The 21,064-nt window shown below is 34.4% G+C and overlaps 1 protein-coding gene across 1 annotated transcript; it reads left to right on the top strand.

The window, feature by feature from the left end:
* Positions 1 to 1,390: 1,390 nt before the first annotated feature.
* On the top strand, positions 1,391 to 20,961 carry lark (RNA-binding protein lark). The gene is made up of 6 exons (XM_089089934.1): positions 1,391 to 1,408; positions 6,112 to 6,262; positions 10,859 to 11,092; positions 13,072 to 13,292; positions 16,366 to 16,731; positions 20,703 to 20,961. The coding sequence occupies exons 2-6, from the start codon at positions 6,119 to 6,121 to the stop codon at positions 20,740 to 20,742; spliced, it is 1,005 nt and encodes a 334-aa protein (XP_088946060.1). The 5' UTR covers positions 1,391 to 1,408; positions 6,112 to 6,118; the 3' UTR covers positions 20,743 to 20,961.
* Positions 20,962 to 21,064: the final 103 nt, after the last annotated feature.

Genomic DNA, 21,064 nt, shown 5'->3' with positions numbered 1-21,064 from the left:
TTTAGACCAGGGTCCGTGGAATCGAAGGAGTTGTAGTGGGAACTTCGAAAATGGTTCATTTGATTGAAAATAGAAAGGGCTGATGCCCTTTTTAATAGTCGAAAGTGATTGGAGGGCAACTAATCCCGCTTCCACTGCCACCCTCTCACGCCCACCCTCTCATCTGCCCATTATGTTTAAAAACTAAATGTTACCTTAAGATTAAATCAAAATGCACTGTGATAATGCTAATTCCCAATAAGGCATCTCAGCAGTATCCCAAGAACGACTGAGGGTATTATGTATAAACTTTCGGGGCTATTTCTGCTTTTAAAGTTTTACCAAATCAAAGTAATATAAGTGTATCCAAACTGTCAAAAAAAGTAAACAGATTTTTTTTTTGCGAATGGTATCAATTTTTCTATTTCAGGTCAACTAGAAGAGGTATGAAACTAAATTAAACAGTACTATTCGTGTCCAGATTTATAAAAGAGTGTATGTCGTTAAAAATGGCTGAAAATTTTTCTCAACCCTATAAATAGCAGCCCAAACTATAAAGTCATAAAAAACGAAAAAACTTCAACTGTTACTTTCTTTCTCTCTGAAAAGACTATGTCAATATAAAACGAACAAAAATTAATTAAAAAAACTTTTTCCACAAAATAAGCTTTTCAAAGAAAAGTAAATAACTCCATTAAACAAAAAATGAGCAAAAATAAAATCAGATTATCTACCAAGTGTGAAACTACCACAAATCAGCGTGGATAAATAAATGAAACCCAAAACGAACAGAAATTACAATCAATAACCGATTGAAACCCAAAACGAGCAGAAGTTTACATAAGTTGGGCTCAAAACCCCTATGCCTTCCCAAGGCCAGAATATAATTTGCATTTTACTGAAAAAAATACAAATGAATGTACTTTATCAGTTTAATATACATATAGTAATATTTAGTAGTCAAAATGTTAACATCATTTGACTTACTAAAGTTATAAAAGTAAAAACATTAATACTTTTTTTATTACAGTGCAAATTACGTATATATATTGCCCTTCGTGAACCCAATCATATACGTAATATTTTCTGTTCGTTTTGCGTGCCTATCCTCTGCGTTTCCTATCTTTCATTGTTAAAAAGGTTTAGGTATGAACGTGCCTTTAGGCTATGTGTGATGACATTACTGCACATTAGAAGCCTAATAAACTGAACATAGACGAGCACAAGCAGCAAATTAATTGGTTCCACAAAATTTTTTCAGCTTGACGTTTGTATCACACACGTTCGCCTGTGACCTGCATTAACTCGTCTTTCTCAATCTTCAATGACATCTATATTGTAATTGATGAAACCGATGGCAGCATTTAAAAATCGTACGAAACCTTGAAACTTCGAGAAGAAAGTTACTACTAAGGAAATCTGATAGTGAGTAAGTAATACTTTTTATCTATTTTCATCTTCATTATTGTTTGGTACTTTGCCACACTAAATGTAAATTCATGATGTATGAAGGCATAGTATTGATTTCCTAAGCAGGTACCGAGTCTAATTTTACTAATATGGTACTTCCAGGAGTATATGCTGTTTCTCTTTTTCTAAAGCATAGCCTAGAAGATAGACCGATCGAAGACAAATAAGCATAGTCTATCTCTCTGAGTAAGTTAGAAAATGGATAATGGCCCAGATAACTAACTGGAGAAAAGGAAACATGTTAAGAAAACAATTCATGCTTCGTAATATGCCGAATTATTCTAGTTGACATATTTTTGCATGCACTCACTGTACTTTACCTCTGACCCTCACTGATGTGCAAATATATAGCTCAAATTATTTTTTATGTAGTGATCAAATTTCAAATTAATATATAGCTTTAATTATATGTTGTTTTGTTAAAATTACAATAGTTATAGACTTGTCATGTAGGCAAATTTCAGGACCCTCTAGAGGGAGAAGGAGTGCAGTTAGGTAGGCTACTTCAGGGGTGTTCCCATTTGAGCGCTTTCCCATTTGAGCGCCACGGAATTTTGTTCCATTTGAGCGCCATGGAATTTTGTTCCCATTTGAGCGCCACGGAGTACCATTTGAGCGCCAAACCCAAAATTGTGATTTTGCGGTGGATGAAGCGTGGTTTGCTGCCACATTGACCTGTAGAAATATTTATTGCCACGAAGACAACGAACAAAACTGAGGATTTTATTGGGTCAATGGTTGTGAAAATAACTTCCATTTATAGTATTATAAACTAAGTAAATATATATAGTATTTATGTATACCATATATATTTACTACTAAAGGTATATACAGGTACTTATGCATTATGCGGTATCCACCGCTATATACTGTATGAGGAAAACAGACATGAAGACCCGTCGGTAAATTTTTCGCAGTTGATATTATTGACATAAGAATAAAGTAAACATACCACTCGATACCTTTTTATGCTCTTTCCAAATAGAATAATCATTTTTTCTGATATGAATTTTACCCCCACCCCTATATATACCAATTCATGGTATTTATTTGCACATTAGGGGGTGGGTAAATTTTATTTCTGATGTTAATGGGAGTTAAGTTTAAACTTTACCCCCACCCCCTAATGTGCACATATATGCCCTGGATTGGTATACATAGGGGTGGGGGTAAAATTCATTTCCGACAAAAATGATTATTATATTTGGAAAGAGCCTAAAAAGGCATCGAGTGGTGTGTTTACTTTATTCGTAAGTCAATAATATGATTTGCTAAAAATTTACCTGATCACCTAGCTATATCACCTAACATACGCAAAATTTTATCTGGCGCTAAACTGGCACACAACTGAACTAATTAAAATACGGCGCGAAAAGGGGAATTTCCAATTTGCGCGCCATGGCGCTCAAATGGGAAAGCGCTCAAATGGGATACACCCCTTCAAAATACCTTTCTGGGACATACTAGACCCATCCCTGAAAGTTTCATTTTCCTAACCTAACACCTTTCCAAGATAGCCAAAAGTAGCTAAAGTAGAATTTTACCATATCAGTTTATCTGGTATGCTAGACTCCCACAAGAAAACATGATAAACAAACAATTATTGCTTCATAACAGGCCTTGAAATATGTAGTCAGTAAAGTCTCCAAAAGTATGTTTTAGGTGTATGATTTGGTTGCTTATTGGGTATGAGCTTAGGCCTCTAGCAGAACATAAGGAAACATGTTAAGAAAAAAAAATATCCATTAGACTGCTAATTGCTGCTTACAGTTTCTTCTTGATTTTGACTTTGGTATTCTACTGGGCTCTGCTTGGTGTAGTGACACCTGCCTCCTCTATCTGCTTTGGTCAAATGCATGTATTTGTGCTTTGATTGGGTCTGATATTTACCATTGCCAGGAACTTGGACAGGCTGTCTGACCATTAATTCTTAGGTAGGCTAGGCTATAAGGGGTTAATTTCTTGTTCATATTGACTTAAGAATAAAGTAAATATATTAGCCTGCTTAATACCTTTTTTTATGCTCTTTCCAAATATAAAAATCATTTTTGTCAAAAATATATTGTACCCCCACCCCTAGCCTATATATACCAATTCAGGGTATAGGGTAAAAGACCTCTTTTTGGGAAAGACGACTTTTCTTTGGCATTTTGGAAAAATAGCAATGGGTTTTTGGACCACCCCTTTTTGCTACAACATGAAGCAATGTGAGGGCAGTAACAAGAACCCCGCCTTGGTCAAATTTTCACCAATGATTTGTCAGCATAAATTGAAAATACGGTCTCTGTTTAGACAAGCAATTGAAAAGAAAAACTTTATTTAATATTTGTGATTTATAGAATAAATATCAAGCAATAAAAGTCACATTTCTAGAATCAGAAGAAAATCAGCTTTCTCTTAATATGTGAATAAAACTGGAACATTGAATGGATATATACATCAAAATAGGATAATTGATATTTCCAAAAAGAGGTCCCTGCAGGTAAGTCAATAAATTAAGAATTTCAAGTCTCTGATCTTAAATAATATGAATAATAACCATATTGATGCATAGCTTAGACTTTTTGCTATTCATTAATGTACCCAATTCTTCTCAATTCCTCTTTGGTAACAAGATGTGAGGGTTTTAGTTTTACATAATTTTGCTCAATTGGATACTGTTTTTTTACCCTATATTTGTACATTGGGGGGGGGGGGAGGGGGAAAGTTTAAACTTACCTCTCATTTACATAAATAATATTTAACCCCACCACCCTAATGTGCAAATATATACCCTGAATTGGTGTATATAGGGGTGGGGGTAAAATTCATTACTGACAAAAGATTATTGTATTTGGAAAGAGCATAAAAAAGGCATCAAGTGGTATGTTTACTTTATTTGTAAGTCAATAATATGAACAACAAAAATTTGCACTGCAAGGTTGCTTCTAACCAGCTCTTATTTTCTACAATTAGATCACTATAAAATCTCTTGTTATCCAGCTAGAAAGTGGATTTTTTCAATATTGAATTTCCCTTAAATTACTTTAAATTGCTGCTAGGAGCAATCTAAGGATCTCTCTTTGTAGAGCTCCTGAATGATGACATGTTGTTTTCAAAGTGGATTTGTCTAGATTTTTTTCCTTATAACAAGTAGACTATGTGATTAGCTTAAATATATCAATGTATTATGGTACAACTGATAATAAATGCATTTATTGTTAAAAGTGAAGCCACATCACTGACTTGTACTTAAAGTCTGGGCCCCGATTTGGAGAATGATGTCATAAAGTCAGAAGAAAGCATCTCAATCATAAACATAGTCAGTCATGGATGCATTCAATCTAAAGAAAATGTTGTGAAGTAGAATAGTTGTTTTTAAGTTTGGTGGATATAACAGTAACCTTTTTAAAATTTAAATGTAAAACAAAAAATCCCTGGTTTTCACCAATTTCTACCAACAGACCAAATTATCAGCCAGTCATTTATTTTACTGTAATGGTTATGTTTTTCTAGTTTTACCAGCTTTTTAGGTACACAGTCATATAGCAAAACTTGCTATAGTCACCATGCTGCATATATTAACTATGCTTGTTGTAGTCAACATGTGCTGCATCTTAGGATCAGGTCAAATGTTGATATGAATGCTTAAAAAAATGGATAATAAACAGCTGTTTTTTTTTGTGGTGTTTATGGATTTTTTTAATTTTATATAACACATCTTGCAATAAAATAAGCTCATTTTTTGCAAGGACTAAACCAACTGAGGACAAATGTGAAAATTCCCTTGCAATACTGAAATCACTTGTTCTTACCTCTCACAATATTACCAATTGGCAAATATTCTGATTAAATTTTTGAGAAACAGAATAAAAAAATTAATGTAATAAAGATGCTGCCAAAGAACATTTCCATTAGAACATTTGTTTGGATGCAAGGAGTACCTGTTGCATAACATTTCTTATACATTAGCATTTCAATTGGCTTATCAATTGACACATTTGTAAAAAAATATTTGAGCAAAAGTAATTTTGAAATCACTTAATTTTTCTCCTGGGAAGCTAATATTTTTGTAGATACAAGGTATAAACTGCTGGGTGAAATGACCTTTTTGTAGATCCTAACCAGAATGCTGTGCAGCTTCCCAGAAGAATGTAGCCTTCCTCAATAAAAAGCTCTATACCAAAAAGCATGTATACCATCAAGACACCAGGCCCTAACTCAAAGGACAGCATAACCATTGTCTTGTAGAATAAAGATGATCAAATATATTAAATATCTAATATGAAGCTGTATAGGTTCATATTATTGGTATATATTCATAGATTCTACCCCCTGGACAGTATTTTTCCAGGAAGAAGGTGGAGACTGAAGCCTAAAGTTTGGAAGGGTAAAAAAATTGCTAATCCCTCATTTTATGGTATAGCAGGATCTATTGGCAAAATAAATCTTAATTTTAGATTCTGTATCTGACGTATATCTAGATCAAGGAGGAATATTAAGAATATCCTGTGGTACATCTAAAGCTCTTCTTCCTCCAAAAGCAGGCTTCAATCCTCTAGTTGTCTTGACCCCCTTTCCCTGCAGACTAGTCTTCTAAATTCTCACTATTTGAATCTTATGTTCAAACTTGTGAACTATTAATTATATAACAGTGTAAATAAAATGTTTGGTTATTTTTAGACCCAAGATGCCAATTCCTAACAGAGGAAAAACTTTCAAGATTTTCCTTGGCAACCTAGCTGAAGGTGTAAGTAATGAAGATGTCCGTCCACTCTTTGAGAAATATGGTGAAATTGTTGAATGTGACATTGTTGGAAGTTTTGGATTTGTGGTAAGTTTTTTTTCTTTGCTGAACTTAATAGGCTACTGACATAAGTAATTCTCAGAAGTTGAAAATTCTAAACATGATTTGTGTATTTTGTATCTTCTTCCTGTTTAATATGGATTCAACTTCATTAAGCAATCCATTTTTGAAAAGTCAGTGGTAACAAAGTGTATGTAAAGATAAACTCAGCCCAATAGTAACAGAACTCTAAAAAGTGATTTTTTACAGTAATTTATACACCAAAAGAGTCTGATCTTTATCCTGATTCCAAATATACGAAATTTCATACAATTAAACAATTGCCCATCAATAGCTTAAGTGACCAAAAACATTAGAGGCAAACTAGCCCCCTCCCTTTTCCCTGTAGGCTGTAAGTTGTGTAATTGCCTATTGTTTACATATAGACTAGGTTGGGAAATAAACAGAAGTTTTTTAGGGGAGATTTTTAATGTTAGGGACTTACTGCAGGGAGAATGTTTCATTAGGAGAATTTAGTTTCTAAAGGAAATTTAACTAGGGGGAATTTTTTGGTATAGTTTGAAAAACAGTCAAAAACTAAATAAAAACTTTTTTTTCAACTGAAAGTAACAGAAATTATTCTGTATGTGATCAAGGCTGTGCCTTCTTCAACCCTTAACTCTTTATGGTAATTATTTGAAAAAAAACTACGAGGCTGTGCCCTCCTCAACGCCTCGCTCTTTACGCTAAAGTTTGACTTTCTCACAACTCTTTTTTTAAACAATAAAAACTTTAGCGTAAAGAGCGAGGCGTTGAGGAGGGCACAGCCTCTTTCATATACGGAATAATTTCTGTTTGTTTTAAGTTTTAATGTCGCTCCTTACTTTCAGTTTAAAGAATTTTTTTTTATATTTAAAGGCTGCGAAAGCGGGGGTTTGGGGGGTGGTAGCCCCCCAACTGTGCCTCCTAATCCCTGTACGTTTTAAGGTTCGACCTTGTAACTCAGCCTCTTTAACTCTTTAGAAAACGTAGTTTTTTTCAAATAATTTCTGCACGTTTTTGTACAGTTTATTACTTATTATTGCTTGACTAACTGTTAGCTGATCGTGTCAGGAGTTAAAGTTGGGGGGCTGCCGCCCCCAAACCCCCTGCTCTTGAACATTCTTGTGTTAAGGCTTTTAATTCCTGAACACTCAAATCGCGTTGTACAGGGTGCCTCCTAATCCCTGTACGTTTTAAGGTTCGAACTTGTGACTCAGCCTCTTTAACAGCCCCCCAACTGTGCCTCCTAATCCCTGTACGTTTTAAGGTTCGACCTGGTAACTCAGCCTCTTTAACTCTTTAGAAAACGTAATTTTTTTCAAATAATTTAAAAAAGAAACTGAGTTTCTTTTCAAAGTATATAAAAAAGTTGCTCTGATGGTGAATCGAACCCGGGTTTTCCGCCTGAGAGTCTGGGGTATCAGCCGCTGGACTATACAAACACAATAGTTATTGTTGTTTAGCAAATTGAATATATTTTAGACGCAAGCAAATTCCCAAAAATCTTGAGATGTGGTTTTTGGAAAACAGGGAAGGAGTGATCAGATTGAGCTGAAATTTCGAGGATAAGCTCCCAGGCCCCAGGAAAGCCTATCCTCTAAATTTCAGTCAGATCAGACAACGTTAAAGGGGGGTTGTGGTGGGAAAAATTAACATGGGCTAATATAGGAAAACGAGGTTTTTCGTAAATGTAAATTCGGGGGGTAATTTTTTCGGTCTGAAAATATCAAAAGGCCCTAAAAGGTCGAATTCTGCTTTGAATGAGTCCTCATTCAACCGGATCCGTGGCCAACTGTGGCCTGTAGGCGTGGATAAGAAAAAAAAAAGAAATGAATTTTAAGTGGCTATATTTGGTTTTTTGAAAACAGGGAAGGAGTGATCGGATTGAGCTGAAATTTCGAGGAAAAGCTCCCGGGCCCTAGGAAAGCTTAATCTCTAAATTTCAGCCCAATTGGACAACGTTAAAGGGGGCCTTTGGTGGGAGGGTCCAAACTTCCGGCCCAGTTTACCCCATGAAGATAAAGTCGGAGGTGGATGAAATTTTGCAAGTTTCTTAGTTTGAGCTTGGGCTACAAAATGCGATTACCGCCGTCTCTCTGCGACCTCTAGGACCTGAAATCGCTTAACATTGTGGTGGGTCGCCTCTTTATAGAGGCACAAGTGTGCCTCCTTGATGTTTGACTTTTTGCCACAATTAATCAAAAACAATTCCTAAAACACGCGGGTTATTGAATCACCTTACCTTAAATTGCAGCTAGGAGCAATTTAAGGATTTCTTATGTTGAATTTGAATGTATTTTTTAAAGAGCTTAAAGACTTGCATAAAGACCAAGTGTTGGGAAATCCCTTCTAGATGAATGATTTTGTTTGTTTTAAGTTTTAAAGTTGCTCCTTACTTCCTTGTTTATTTAGTTGTCTTTAGAGTTTGGGTATGGATTGTAAAATTTGGTTTCGAGTTTCTTGTAATTTAACATTAAAAACTCAAGACTAAACATTTAAGTACAGATTTCTTGTGTTGCTCTGATGAAATTTTTCTGCAAGTTAAACTTAATACAGGGATGAAACCTATTAAATACAATTTTGTGGTTTATTTCAACTTTGGTCCTGTTTCTTATATTTTAGTTATGCTGTGGCTATTATTGTTTTTCAATCCCTTAATGCTTGAAATTAGTTTTCAAGTTTTCCATCAAAGTTCTTGCATTGAGTTTCAGATTTTAACAGCAAAATCTTTGTATGTAACTTTCTAAATTCCTGTGATGTAGCTTTAAGAATCTAAGACTAAACATTTAACATTTTCTTGTGCTGCTCCAATGAAGTTTTTCTGTAAGTTCAACTTGATATGGAAATGCAATAAAATACAATTAAAAAAACTTTTTCCACAAGATAAGTTTTTCAAAGAAAAGTAAAGAATTCCATTAAACAAAAAATGAGCAAAAATGAAACCCAAAACAAAGAGAAATTACAATAAATAACGGGTACAAACTCAAAACGAGCAGAAATTAACCTAAGTTGGGCTCAAAACCCATATGCCTTCCCAAGGCCAGAATGTAATTTGCACTTTACTGAAAAAATATAAATGTTTTTACTTTTATAACTTTAATAAATCAAATAATATTAACATTTTGATTACTAAATATCAGTAGATGTATATTAAACTGATGATGCACATTCATTTGTTTTTTTTTTCAGTAAAGTGCAAATTATGTTCTGTCCTTGGGAAGGCATGGGGGTTTTGAGCCTAACTTATGTTAATTTCTGCTCGTTTTGAGTTTGACTCGGTTATTTATTGTAATTTCTGTTGGTTTTGGGTTTCATTTATTTATCGATGCTGATTTGTGGTAGTTACACGCTTGGTAAATTATTTGTTTTTTTTTTGCTCATTTTTTGTTTAATGGAGTTCTTTTACTTTTCTTTGAAAAACTTATTTTGTGGAAAAAGTTTTTTTTAATTAATTTATGTACGTTTTATATTGACATAGTCTTTTCAGGGAAAAAGAAAACAATACTTAAAATTTTTCGTTTTCTAAGAATTTAGTTTGGCCTGCTATTTGTATGCTGGAGAAAAATTTTCAGCGATTTTTAACAACATACACCCTTTTAAAAATCTGGACACAAATAGTAGTGTTTAATTTTTTTTCATACCTCCTCTAGTTGACCTGAAATGGAAAACTTCATACCATTTGCAAAAAAATCTGTTTACTTTCTTTGATAGGGGCATATGAGCCCCTTTCGAAGTTTCTACGACAACTCCTTCGGTACAAAGTGCCCTGGTATGGAAACAAAAAAATAAATAATACATCAGCCAACATTGTTCTTTACTTAGGCAACTTAGGAAACTTCCTAAGTTTCTTCGTAGAAACTTAGAAAAGGGCTCATTCGATTGGAAATTGAAGTGGCTAGTGCCCTTTTTAATAGTCAAAAGTGAATGGAGGGCAAATTGTCCCCCCCCCCCCCCCCACGCCCATCATTCCCCCAAATACATCCAATCAAAACGCATATGCTGTGGTGGTACCTGCTGAATTTCTGGTACCGGTTTGAGCTACTTGTCGCGGAAGCCATTTGTGTGAAAGGATATGCTTATGGGGGATGATTTTACTTAGCCGCGGATTCTCCAAAATAACAACACAAAATTTAAAAAACAATATATCATGGCGTATTGAAAAGAGTTGTAAGGGAATATTGTTTGAAAGGGAGCAATAAGGGACTTGGGGAGATTTAGTCACTACCTGAAGAGCTTGGTATCCCCCCACTACCTGGGGGGTTGGAACATGATGACTAGCAAAGGGTTTTAAAGAAAGGATAGCCAGGTATCTTTTCTCTCATTTGGATCTCAAATGATTAGCTTTTTTAGTAGCTTGTGTGAATAAGAAGGAGTAAAGTATTTTCTAGGCAAATGGGCGTTTTGTCCAGGGAAGGGCAAAATTAAGGGCACAATCCTCTTAAAATATATAAATCCTCTCACAATCCTCTTATTGAATGATGAATTTTCAATCACCAAGATCTTTGAATCCTGATTACAACTATTCTCCTGATCTTCATGATCCTTATTATTGTTTACAGTCTTTTTTACTGACAAGACCTTAAGTGTTTCCCTCGTTTCTAGCATATGAGAAATGCAGATGAGGGAAAAGCAGCTATTGCTGACCTGAATGGACATTTCATCAAAGGAAAAAATATGAGAGTGGAAGCCTCAACAAGCAGGCCATCAAATGTACCATCTGTCAAAATATTTGTTGGTAACTTGCCAGATGATGTGAATGGTACTGAGCTTAGAGAACTGTTTGAAAAATATGGAACTGTAATGGAATGTGATGTTTTGAAAAACTTTGCCTTTGTGGTAAGTAAGAATTTTGTTAGACCTATACCCAAGCCACACCATAGTTCCACCTGTCAATATGAAAGCCAAGATTTAAGAATCGTCCATGCTTGTCTTTGACTTTTGTATCAGCTGTATTTCAGAAACAGTTAATCAAAATGGCAAGAACTTAGTTTGGAAAGCCTATATTCATAACTTATTGTGTTCACTCTTGTAGTAGTTCAACAAAGAATAAACTATCCTTCAAAGTTTAATGCATTCCAACTCCTGAATGCCTTGTTCACAACGGGATTTTACTAATATCGAGATTTAGCTAGCACTAGTTTAAGCCAATCAGAATTTTCCATGGAATTTTTAGCCAATTGGAGAAAGTGAGGAACCCGATTAACTCAAAACTTGTGTTAGCTAAATCTAGGTGTTAGTAAAATCTCATTGTTGCTGTGGATATGCTATTGGCAATGTAGTTAAGTGTCCTTTATTTTATAGTGATTATTGTGTCCGTTTTGTGGAATGGGTAAAATGTCAAATTTGGGGGGATGTTTTTTTTTCTTGTATGCAAATTATTTTTTTTTTAATTTTTCTGTTGCAATGCCTAGCATTGAGTGTGAAGCCATTAAAATCCAAGAATCTTCACGGCTGTCAAACGGGAGTGTCTTTCTGTAAAAGCTTGGAACCAACTGATTTGTCACCAAAAAAAGCGTCTTGAAACTCCTATTTCAGGACTTTCAACCTTCAGGGGTCTGTAATTTCAACCAGCAGATGATTTTATGAAAAATAAAGGGGTTTGGGATGAATTTTCCCAAAATTGTAATCTATTTAGATCGTTTTTTACACGGGAAAAGGTAGTATGCCAATTTTTAGGAAAAATTACAATGCCATGTTTGAGAAAAAAATTGATGTATATAATTGCTCGTTTAATAAGATAGATTGCTCATTTATTAAGATAAATTTGACAAGTTATGGGAGATAAATAACAAGTAACACCAAATAAATATACCATTGATTACAATAAGAGTGGTTTCCAAGATTTAATCTGGATTCTATGACAAACATGAGGATTTATTTAGCCTGTACATATGTCCAGACCAAAAAGTATTCTCCAAATTTCAGTTTTGATTCTCGCAATTTCCTAATTCTGTCAAACTTGGCCATATTTTCTTACAGTTCATAGCTTGACTATAACCTCTGATTTGAACATTGTTCTACCCATTCCTGAAAATAAAATACTGTGTATTTTTAGAATTTTTAAGCTTTTGAACTTTTAATAAATATAGGTAGTCATCTCGTTTTTGTTTCCTCGTTTTCATTACCTCGTTGCATTTTTAAGTTACGAAACGTTATATACAAGTATATGTTTTCATGTTGTTTTTATCTTGGTTTTTGTATCCGTTTCTGTCACCTTCTGAAAAACAGCACCTGGAATCCACAACTCCTTTCGGCTTCTAGCAGGTTTCTTCTGAATACTCATTTGATATTTCAAAACCAAGTAATCGCCAGATAAACAAAAATGTTCTTTTTGCCTTTGACATATGCACAATCTTTATACAACTTTTTTTCTATATAATCGTGAAGGAATATAATATCTCATCTTGCTTCCTAAAAGCCAGACTATTTGATCACTTTTTCCCTAGCATTCACCATGATGAGCATGAAGTAACTCATATTGTCTGTCAGAAATATTTCTGCTCTTGGTGAGGATAAGAACTAATTTAATTGGAGGGGTAACGTCCCTTGCATTTTTTTTTCTTGATTGCAGTAATTAGCCCTTACTTTCTTCATAGCTGATATTCAGCCTATATAGGCTAAGAGTATTAGCAAAACTTTCCATCGGGGTTGTCTAAACTTCTTAATCTTGATGAATTGCTATTAATTTATCATAAAACTAATGCTAATGCAGTCTGTTACACCGTCGACATTGCTGGTTAACAATTGATGGAAAAAAACGATCAACATCTATGATTAGTTTCCCAAATTGAAACATAATTAGCTCTATGTTTCAGCACATGGAAAAAGGTGAACCGTCCAATAGAGCCATTCGAGAATTGAACAGTTACAACTATCATGGCAACCCTTTGAACGTCCAGTTTTCGACCAGTCGTGTAAGAACCAAGCCAGGAATGGGTCAATCAGACCAATGCTACAAGTGTGGTCGAAGTGGCCACTGGTCAAAAGAATGTCCTGCTGAGAGATATGGAGGACGCAGTGGTGGTTTTAGAGGCCCGTAAGTTCATTTTTTATGTTTATTTAGTCCAACATGGATAAAATATGGTTGTAATATATCGAAAATGGTTCCGTTTGGAAATTTGATGTACAAAGAGCTGTTTGTATTAAGATGATAGATTAAGATTATTAATATTAAGATGATAGATTAAGATTATTAATATTAAGATGATAGATTAAGATTATTAATATTAAGATGATAGATTGTATTAAGATGATAGATGTTTGTATTAGATGATGTATTAAGATGATATATAGGGAAATAGATTTGGCTTCTGGATTTCTCATTTTCAGTAAAGAAACTTCGTATTTATGCGTTATAATAGCTTGTTTATTTTAATTCATCATTTTTTACATTGAAACACGGGCTTTTTTCATCTTATTCACTTCATTCTAGCCTTTTTGTCTTTATTTAATACAATCTTTTTTTCTTTTTTTTTTATTAATATTCATTAATAATGTTTAGAGACAGATATTTTATGAATGACAAACAGGTATTTCTGCACCTCGTACACTTTGTCGTTGTTGGAGTGCATTGCTAGCCTGATTTGAAGTTTTAATTGTGAATTTTAGATTAAATGTAGGAAGTTCCATTAATATCACATGCTAAGTTGTTTAGCCAAATATCAGATTATTTTGATAAAGTGGGAAAGGGAAGGGGTAAAAAATTTTTCTTTCTCATTAATCTCTTGACGTGGTTATCAAAAAGAAGAGATTCTATGATTGATCGACATACAAGGGTGGGTAAGATGAAATCCACCTTGAGGATAGTCGAGGGAGGACAAGACTAAATATAACTGGCTAATTACATTAAAAATAATTTTTTATGCGTAAATATATATGTATATATATCATAAAGTTAAAATTATATTCATAAAAATTATAAGAAAAGCGAATGACTCCTTCACATACGTGCCTGTTTAAGATAAAATTCAGTTGTTCTGTCATTGTGTACCGCGGTACGGTTCTATGTCGTGAATTTCTTGCGCTGTTACGTATATTTTGAAATTAAGTAATAGAAGCTGAAAAGAACTGCAGCTTTCTGCTTCATTTTTATGTGTGATTGTATTTCTGATATCTTACAAAGAAGTCTTAGTTAAATAATATAAAGTTCGTCCAGTTGTAGCTGCTTGAAATTTAACTATAGGCAACTAAATGAACTTTATTTTATCGAAGTTTTTGACATGGCTTTATGGTAGGTTATAACGGGTTGCGCTAATACTTTAGTTCGGATTTTTTTTTTTTTTTTTTTTTTTGCTTGCTTCGCGCGCCAAGACATTTTTCTCTTTAATTTGACTCACACCACTTTTTGTCATAAAATTTGAGGTTTCCTGCAGAATTAAGAAGCTTGAAAACCATCAATCTGTTCGTAGTCAAGATTTAAGAGATTTCCAGTCTTCTAATTCCATATTTGTCTTGTAGCTGTGGATTGATGTTCAGGTTGGCAATATGGGGCCCACGGTTCGATCCACGCTGTAGCAAAATTAGGCAACAAGCTTGAAACTTTTCGCTGTAAAAAGATATGTTCTCTCTGCAAGCTGTTGGTAGGTTATTTTAAGCAGTCCTATGGTTTTGATGTTGGAACATTGGATGGCTATTTGCTATCTTTTGACAGTTGAGAATTAGCTTCATCCATCTTCAAACAATAAATTGTAATTCTGTTTTTTATATCTTGTTAGACTGAAAATACGCCATAAATAGTAACTACCTTGTCCTTTTGGTGAAGTTACAGCTGTAGGCTTGTCACAAAGTCATACTTCTGGAAGGGAACATGAACCTTACGGGAAACAAGTGTTTCCTGTTTTGGCTGAAATGGTTTTAAATAAATAGGATTAATCATACTCTGTTGCGTAAATTAATTATTTAAACTTTGGGGTGTATGATTTTTTTTATTACCACTCCTTAAAGAAGAAAAGGTTTAACATGCTTCTTGCTTTCTTAAGTGGATCGGCAACAATGGTGCAATGCCGTGATGGTTTATTTATTTTTTCTTGTAAGTGAAAATTGCGAGACACATGTGATTCAAGTGGTCCCCGCTGGAAATTGATTTCTTGTTCATTGCCTAGTGTTTTGGCTTTTAAAAAGCCGACATGAAGCCTAAAATAAATGAAACAAACTACAGGTCACGAGGGTGAATGGTCAAAAAGACATACGAGGTAACGAATGCTTAAGAAAAAGTAGGTTTGGACTAATATACAACATGATAAAGACGACAGAATATGTTATGTCTTCAACGATGATGCGAAAATTACTTTTGCATAAAAAAGTTACTGTTTTTTGGGGATTTTCTGCTAAAACCTTCTTTAAAGATGGTTCAATTATTAATGAATTGACCGTTTATATGTATAGAACTGGGAGCCTTGTGGCCTTGCCGCCGGGCCCGGCACTCGGCAGGCTTCTATATATAGGTTCTCACTGTCGCTTGTCTTCTTAACCCAGACAATTTGAGCTTGGATGTCAGGACGTCCAAATAGACCTTAAATTAGAAGTGGTGCCTTGGTATAATTAAATTTTTTTATTGGACCTTTAACTTTTGCATCGGCTTGTCTTTTGTCATTATGAAAGACATCGCCAAACCTTTGTTTCTTTCAATTCTTCAGGTAGTGGGACAACAACTTTTTCTTACAGCTATTTATCTAGTACAGGTTTTTGATTTTACAAGGTGTGGAAGGCATTCCTGACCACCTTTGTTCCTTGTAATTGTTCAGGCGGTGGGACAAAAACTTCTTTTTCTTCCAACGATTTATCCAGTACTCACGTTTAAAGATAGTATATTCAAGGGTAGATTCCTGTTTTCTCAATCCAAGTTATACAAAGATTATAATTTTAACACTTTGTATTTGCCTTTATAGGGTATAATTACTAATAAGCATATGGATGTCGAGGAAGCTAGAAAGTATACGATTATGATTATAATAGAAAGCATATTGGAAAGGACGTTCGTAAGACGAAGCTGACAGACAAACCTATTTCAGTTTAAAATAAATTAGACAAATTTAGCGCCTTATTACTGTTTGTTACTTATTTCTCTAATAATTACGTACACTTTTTACGATCTGAAATATTTTATTTAGTGGAGGATTTGGTGCGCCTCCAGTTTACGGTGGATCACCTCGATACGGAGGATCGTCTGCATATGGTGGACCATCTGCCAGAGGCCCTCCCCTACGTGGCCCTCCACGTCGAATGGATGCTCCAGCACCTCTTGGTCCCGGTAAGATGTACTCGCGACGCTATGAGGATGACTTTTACGAAGGGGGTTCAGCCGATAGATACCGTGATTCCTATGATGATTATGGAAGGTCTGGATATGGAGATGTAGGAGGCTATCCATATGAGCCAAGTGACAGCTTCACTTCTGATTATCCACCTGGTGGCTATGGTGGATCTTCATTTTCTGATTATCCCCCTGTTGGTCGAAGCCCCGCTGGTCGAGGACGGTAAGAAATGTTTAATATATTTTTGTTTTTTAAATGTGTTCTTCAATCGCTCGTGTAATTGATACGACGATGCAATATTTACAAGCCTTAAAGTACCAAGGACATCAAAATAAAAGACATTGTCCCTCAGGTCTATTCATGCCTCAAAACAGAATTTTTTTTTGAGAATTTTTGTTTGTTATTTCAAAATTATGAGGTTTTAAGGCAGTACCACATTTTGGCCTACGGTGCCAGATTGAACAAAGAGAATAAAGAAGCAAGACTAATTGGTTAAATTTGTCAAGACTTGCCGCCATTAAAGTTCAGACGTTCATTTATGCTGAATCCAAAAGACGATTGCACCTTTAAAGGAAAGTTATGCAATATTAACCTGTTTGGTCCCATATTTACCTGCCCTGTTATCCTGTTTGGTGCCAAAGATATGCCCTTTAACCTGTTTCGTGCCATATTACCTGCCCTATTATCCTGTTTGGTGCCATATTTACCTGCCCTGTTATCCTGTTTGGTGCCAAAGATATGCCCTTTAACATGGGCGTAGACAGCATATTGTCTAGGGGGGGGGGCAGTCGATAGTGTGATGGAGTTTTATCAATTGCTTTTTCCAAACCATTGCTTTTTCAGCCATATCTAATGTAAATTTGAAGGTCTAGGGGGGGCAGCGGCCCCCCTCCCGACGCCCATGCCCTTTAACCTGTTTCGTGCCATATTACCTGCCCTGTTATCCTATTTGGTGCCATATTTACCTGCCTTTATCTTGTTTGGTGCCATATTTACCTGTCCTATTGTCCTGTTTGGTGCGAGAGATATGCCCTATAACCTGTCTGGTGCCATATATTTGCACGGTTCATCCACATCTTTCTTTTTTAATTTGGTACTTGCTACTACTAAAAACCGCATATAGAGGTCTTCTTCAGATTTTAATTACTGATACTGATTTTTCTTAATTTATATATATATATATATATATATATATATATATATATATATATATATATATATATATATATATATATATATATATATATATATATATATATATATATATATATATATATATATATATATATATATATATATATATATATATATATATATATATATATATATATATATATATATATATATATATATATATACGGGTAACAAGTTTCGCGAAACCCATTCAAACTTTTAGATTTATTTTCACTGTCCTTGGTACAATAAGTATTGTAAGAAAGCTTGTCAAAATTCTTCGTGTTTTTCCGAACTTAAGTGCCAAAGCCAATAAAGCACACTCTTCGAAATGTAAAATAAGTGGCTTAGAAATCCTATCACCCTAGCTTAAATGCTAAAGTTAAGTTTTTGTCACCTAGTTAGTCAAATAATAAAGAAAATCTATTACTGGGGACTTGGCCATCAGAGCCTTTCTCAAATATAAGCATAAAAGCCGAATCAAATTGACAAATGGGATGAAAGTGGGCAATTCCCCTATTAAGGTGCTGATTAACTTTATTTAGGTTATTAGGATGAAGCTACTTTTTACTTCTTAAACAAGCATGAGCTCGGAATCTATACTAAATCGTGTTGTAATGTCTGTTAATTCTTAAGGGATGGATGGATTGAGTGTTCTTGTTTTAAAATTAGCTGTATCTATTTAACATAGGTATATTTTACGCCGTGTTTCTAAATATGTATCATTTCTTCATTATCACTCATTTTGGGTATTTAAAGTTCGGGGGATTGGCTAAAAAATTTTATATTTTCAAATTGGATTTTGAAAGTACTTTCAATAGTGGTTTCCACTCACCCTGTCACTTCTTGGCTGAACAATTTTATCCTGATGAGGATCCATTTTTTATGAATTTGACGTAGTTGCCAAGAAAACAGAATCTGCTCTGTAATAAGGTCAACTTATCCGTATGTACGTTCTTAAATTGCTCCTGACCAGCCCTTTATCCTTGGTTCAATCAGCTGCGTTTAACTCAAAACCGGTAACTTTCATTTCTCCCCATTTTATTATTTTCTGTTTCATTTTGCATGGTGATCCAATAGCTGTGTTGGAATATTTTAATCATGTTGTTATTAAAAGAATTAGTTAAAACATTTTAGTTTGTTAAGAAATGGGAATATTGGTGGAGATGAGAAAAAATGTGCCGTTGCATTAAACGCGGTTATCCATTGCTAGATTATGCGAATCCTCTAGAAGCTGAATTATTTTAAGAAGTACAAATTTGGATTATCCGTGTTAACCATGCCGCACAATTCTGCGGACAATGGTGAGTTAGCATCTACTTCAACTAACTTCATAGCCATTAAAAAGTATGGGCCTCTTTTACTTCCTCTGAGTAGGAAGTTCTCTAACTGCTCCATGCTTTGTGGCTGCGTTTATCTCTTTATGTCAGAAAAGCGTAGCTGTCTGAACTAGGTATATGCGTATTGTCCTCTTGAGTTCTGCCTGCTACTATTTTTTTTTTTTTTGCTTTTATCATTGGAAAAAAGTAAACCAAAGAACTATTGAATAATTCGTAAATTTGAATTAAATCGTATGTACGCTAGGCTGATTAGGAAAGAGGGTTGTCCTATTTAAGGCAAGAGGTAGAAAAACCGCCATTATCATCAATAAATTTATAAGAGTAGCCAAAAAAATCGAAGTTTTCGCAACCACTTGTCAATATACGCTTTTGCTTATTCGGGGAAGTCTTGAAAGTATCCTTAATGTATTTTTGTGAAGAATTTTAAATTTGACTAAAAAAAATATTTTTTTATCAATTGTATCCGTTGTAAGCTTATTGTTGAAAAATATTGCTTCAGTCTTGAATTTTCATGAGTTAAATAAAATCGTTTCCTGAATGTAAGCCAGTTGTTTTTGTGCGGAAAAAACTTCAACCCATGCTAGATTTTGAAACCCATCCAACTATGACAATTGTCTATTCTTTTACTGTTGTGTGAGTTTTCCCCATTGACTAAAGGCTAAACAAATGCGCAACTATTACCAACATTGTAATTTTTTATAAACCCCGCTACACTGTTGACGGGTCATTTGTAACTAACTTGCCTATCAAAACTATAACTAATTTTCATCGAAAATAAATTAAAATGATGGAAAAAACATTTTTACGCCCAGTAAGACATTTCTTAATCCATAAAAATTGAATATAATATAGTCTATTTATTACAGTTGACTAAAATCGCTAATTTTTCTCTTATTAATGTCTGAGAATTAAACCGGTACCGTTTTATTAAATCGACTATAGAGCGTTGAAAACAGTTAATCGCGTTTTTTTTATCGGAATCAGTTCGAGTAGTAGGGCAATTTTGATCTCAGGTCACAAACTCGTGCCGCGTTGCTCTTGCGTCTTATTTTTGTATAATATTGAAAATAACTTGTTGCAAACTTTAAAGTGCTTGTTGGCCTGTCAGTGAATCGGATCTTAAATCTGGAGTGTGCAGTCTGGGTGCGTTCCAGGTACTAAACTGTAGTAACAACGAAGTCACTTAAAGTTCACATGCTCCAGGAATGGGTGGGAAATAACCAAGGAATTGTTTGACTTAAAATCATTTAAGTTCCATTTTATTAATCTTTCTTTCGCTCTAATTATATTTTTAATATGCCTCTCTGATAGTAGTGCTGATGATGATTATATGATAATGATTCAGATTTACTTCTCGAGATGCCCATTTACTGTCTTGGGTCTAAAAGTTACTAGGAAAGTAAATTCAAAGTTGCTGCTCTATCACTTGTGACAACGTTATCTGGGACGAAAAAGTTAGTGTTTCGTAACATTTTGTCGAACCTGGAATGCATCCTCTATCTCAGGATCTTCTTGAAGGAATTAATAAGATTTTTTGAATTTGTATAAGAAAAGAGTACAAAGAGTGCTCATGTACAATCTGTCGGTAAATTGAAAGTAGAGGAAACAATTTATAATCATATCTGTTCTTTACTACAGGTGGTGAATATTATGTAATCCATTATTTTCTTTTGATACTAGTGGCGGTCGTGTCGGAGGTTCTCGGTTCACACCGTACTAAGAAGCGGCGTATTTTCGTGTTTTTACGACTTTGATGGAAATCGGCGGATGACTGGAAGTTCGGTGCGGAGTCGTCACACCTTGCGTTCATGTTGGAGCGTCCGGTTTTTCAATTTCTTATATTATTTACCTATCTGTATATTATTTGATATATTAGTTCTCTTTTTAGAAAAAGTGTCTGTTGATGTTTTCTACTCTTAAATACACTGGTCACTATTAACTTTTCTTATCTACAAATGTATTACAAAACGGAAGATTATATTAGTCTGTTGACTATTGATTCTGGGAATTGCCAATAATATCGTCGTTATCGCGCCTACGGG

This window comes from Artemia sp. Qi Xiang Cuo, chromosome 5 (genome assembly GCF_049724085.1).
Source record: "Artemia sp. Qi Xiang Cuo chromosome 5, ASM4972408v1, whole genome shotgun sequence".
Lineage (NCBI taxonomy): Eukaryota > Metazoa > Arthropoda > Branchiopoda > Anostraca > Artemiidae > Artemia > Artemia sp. Qi Xiang Cuo.
This window is presented reverse-complemented; position numbering and strand designations above follow the sequence as displayed.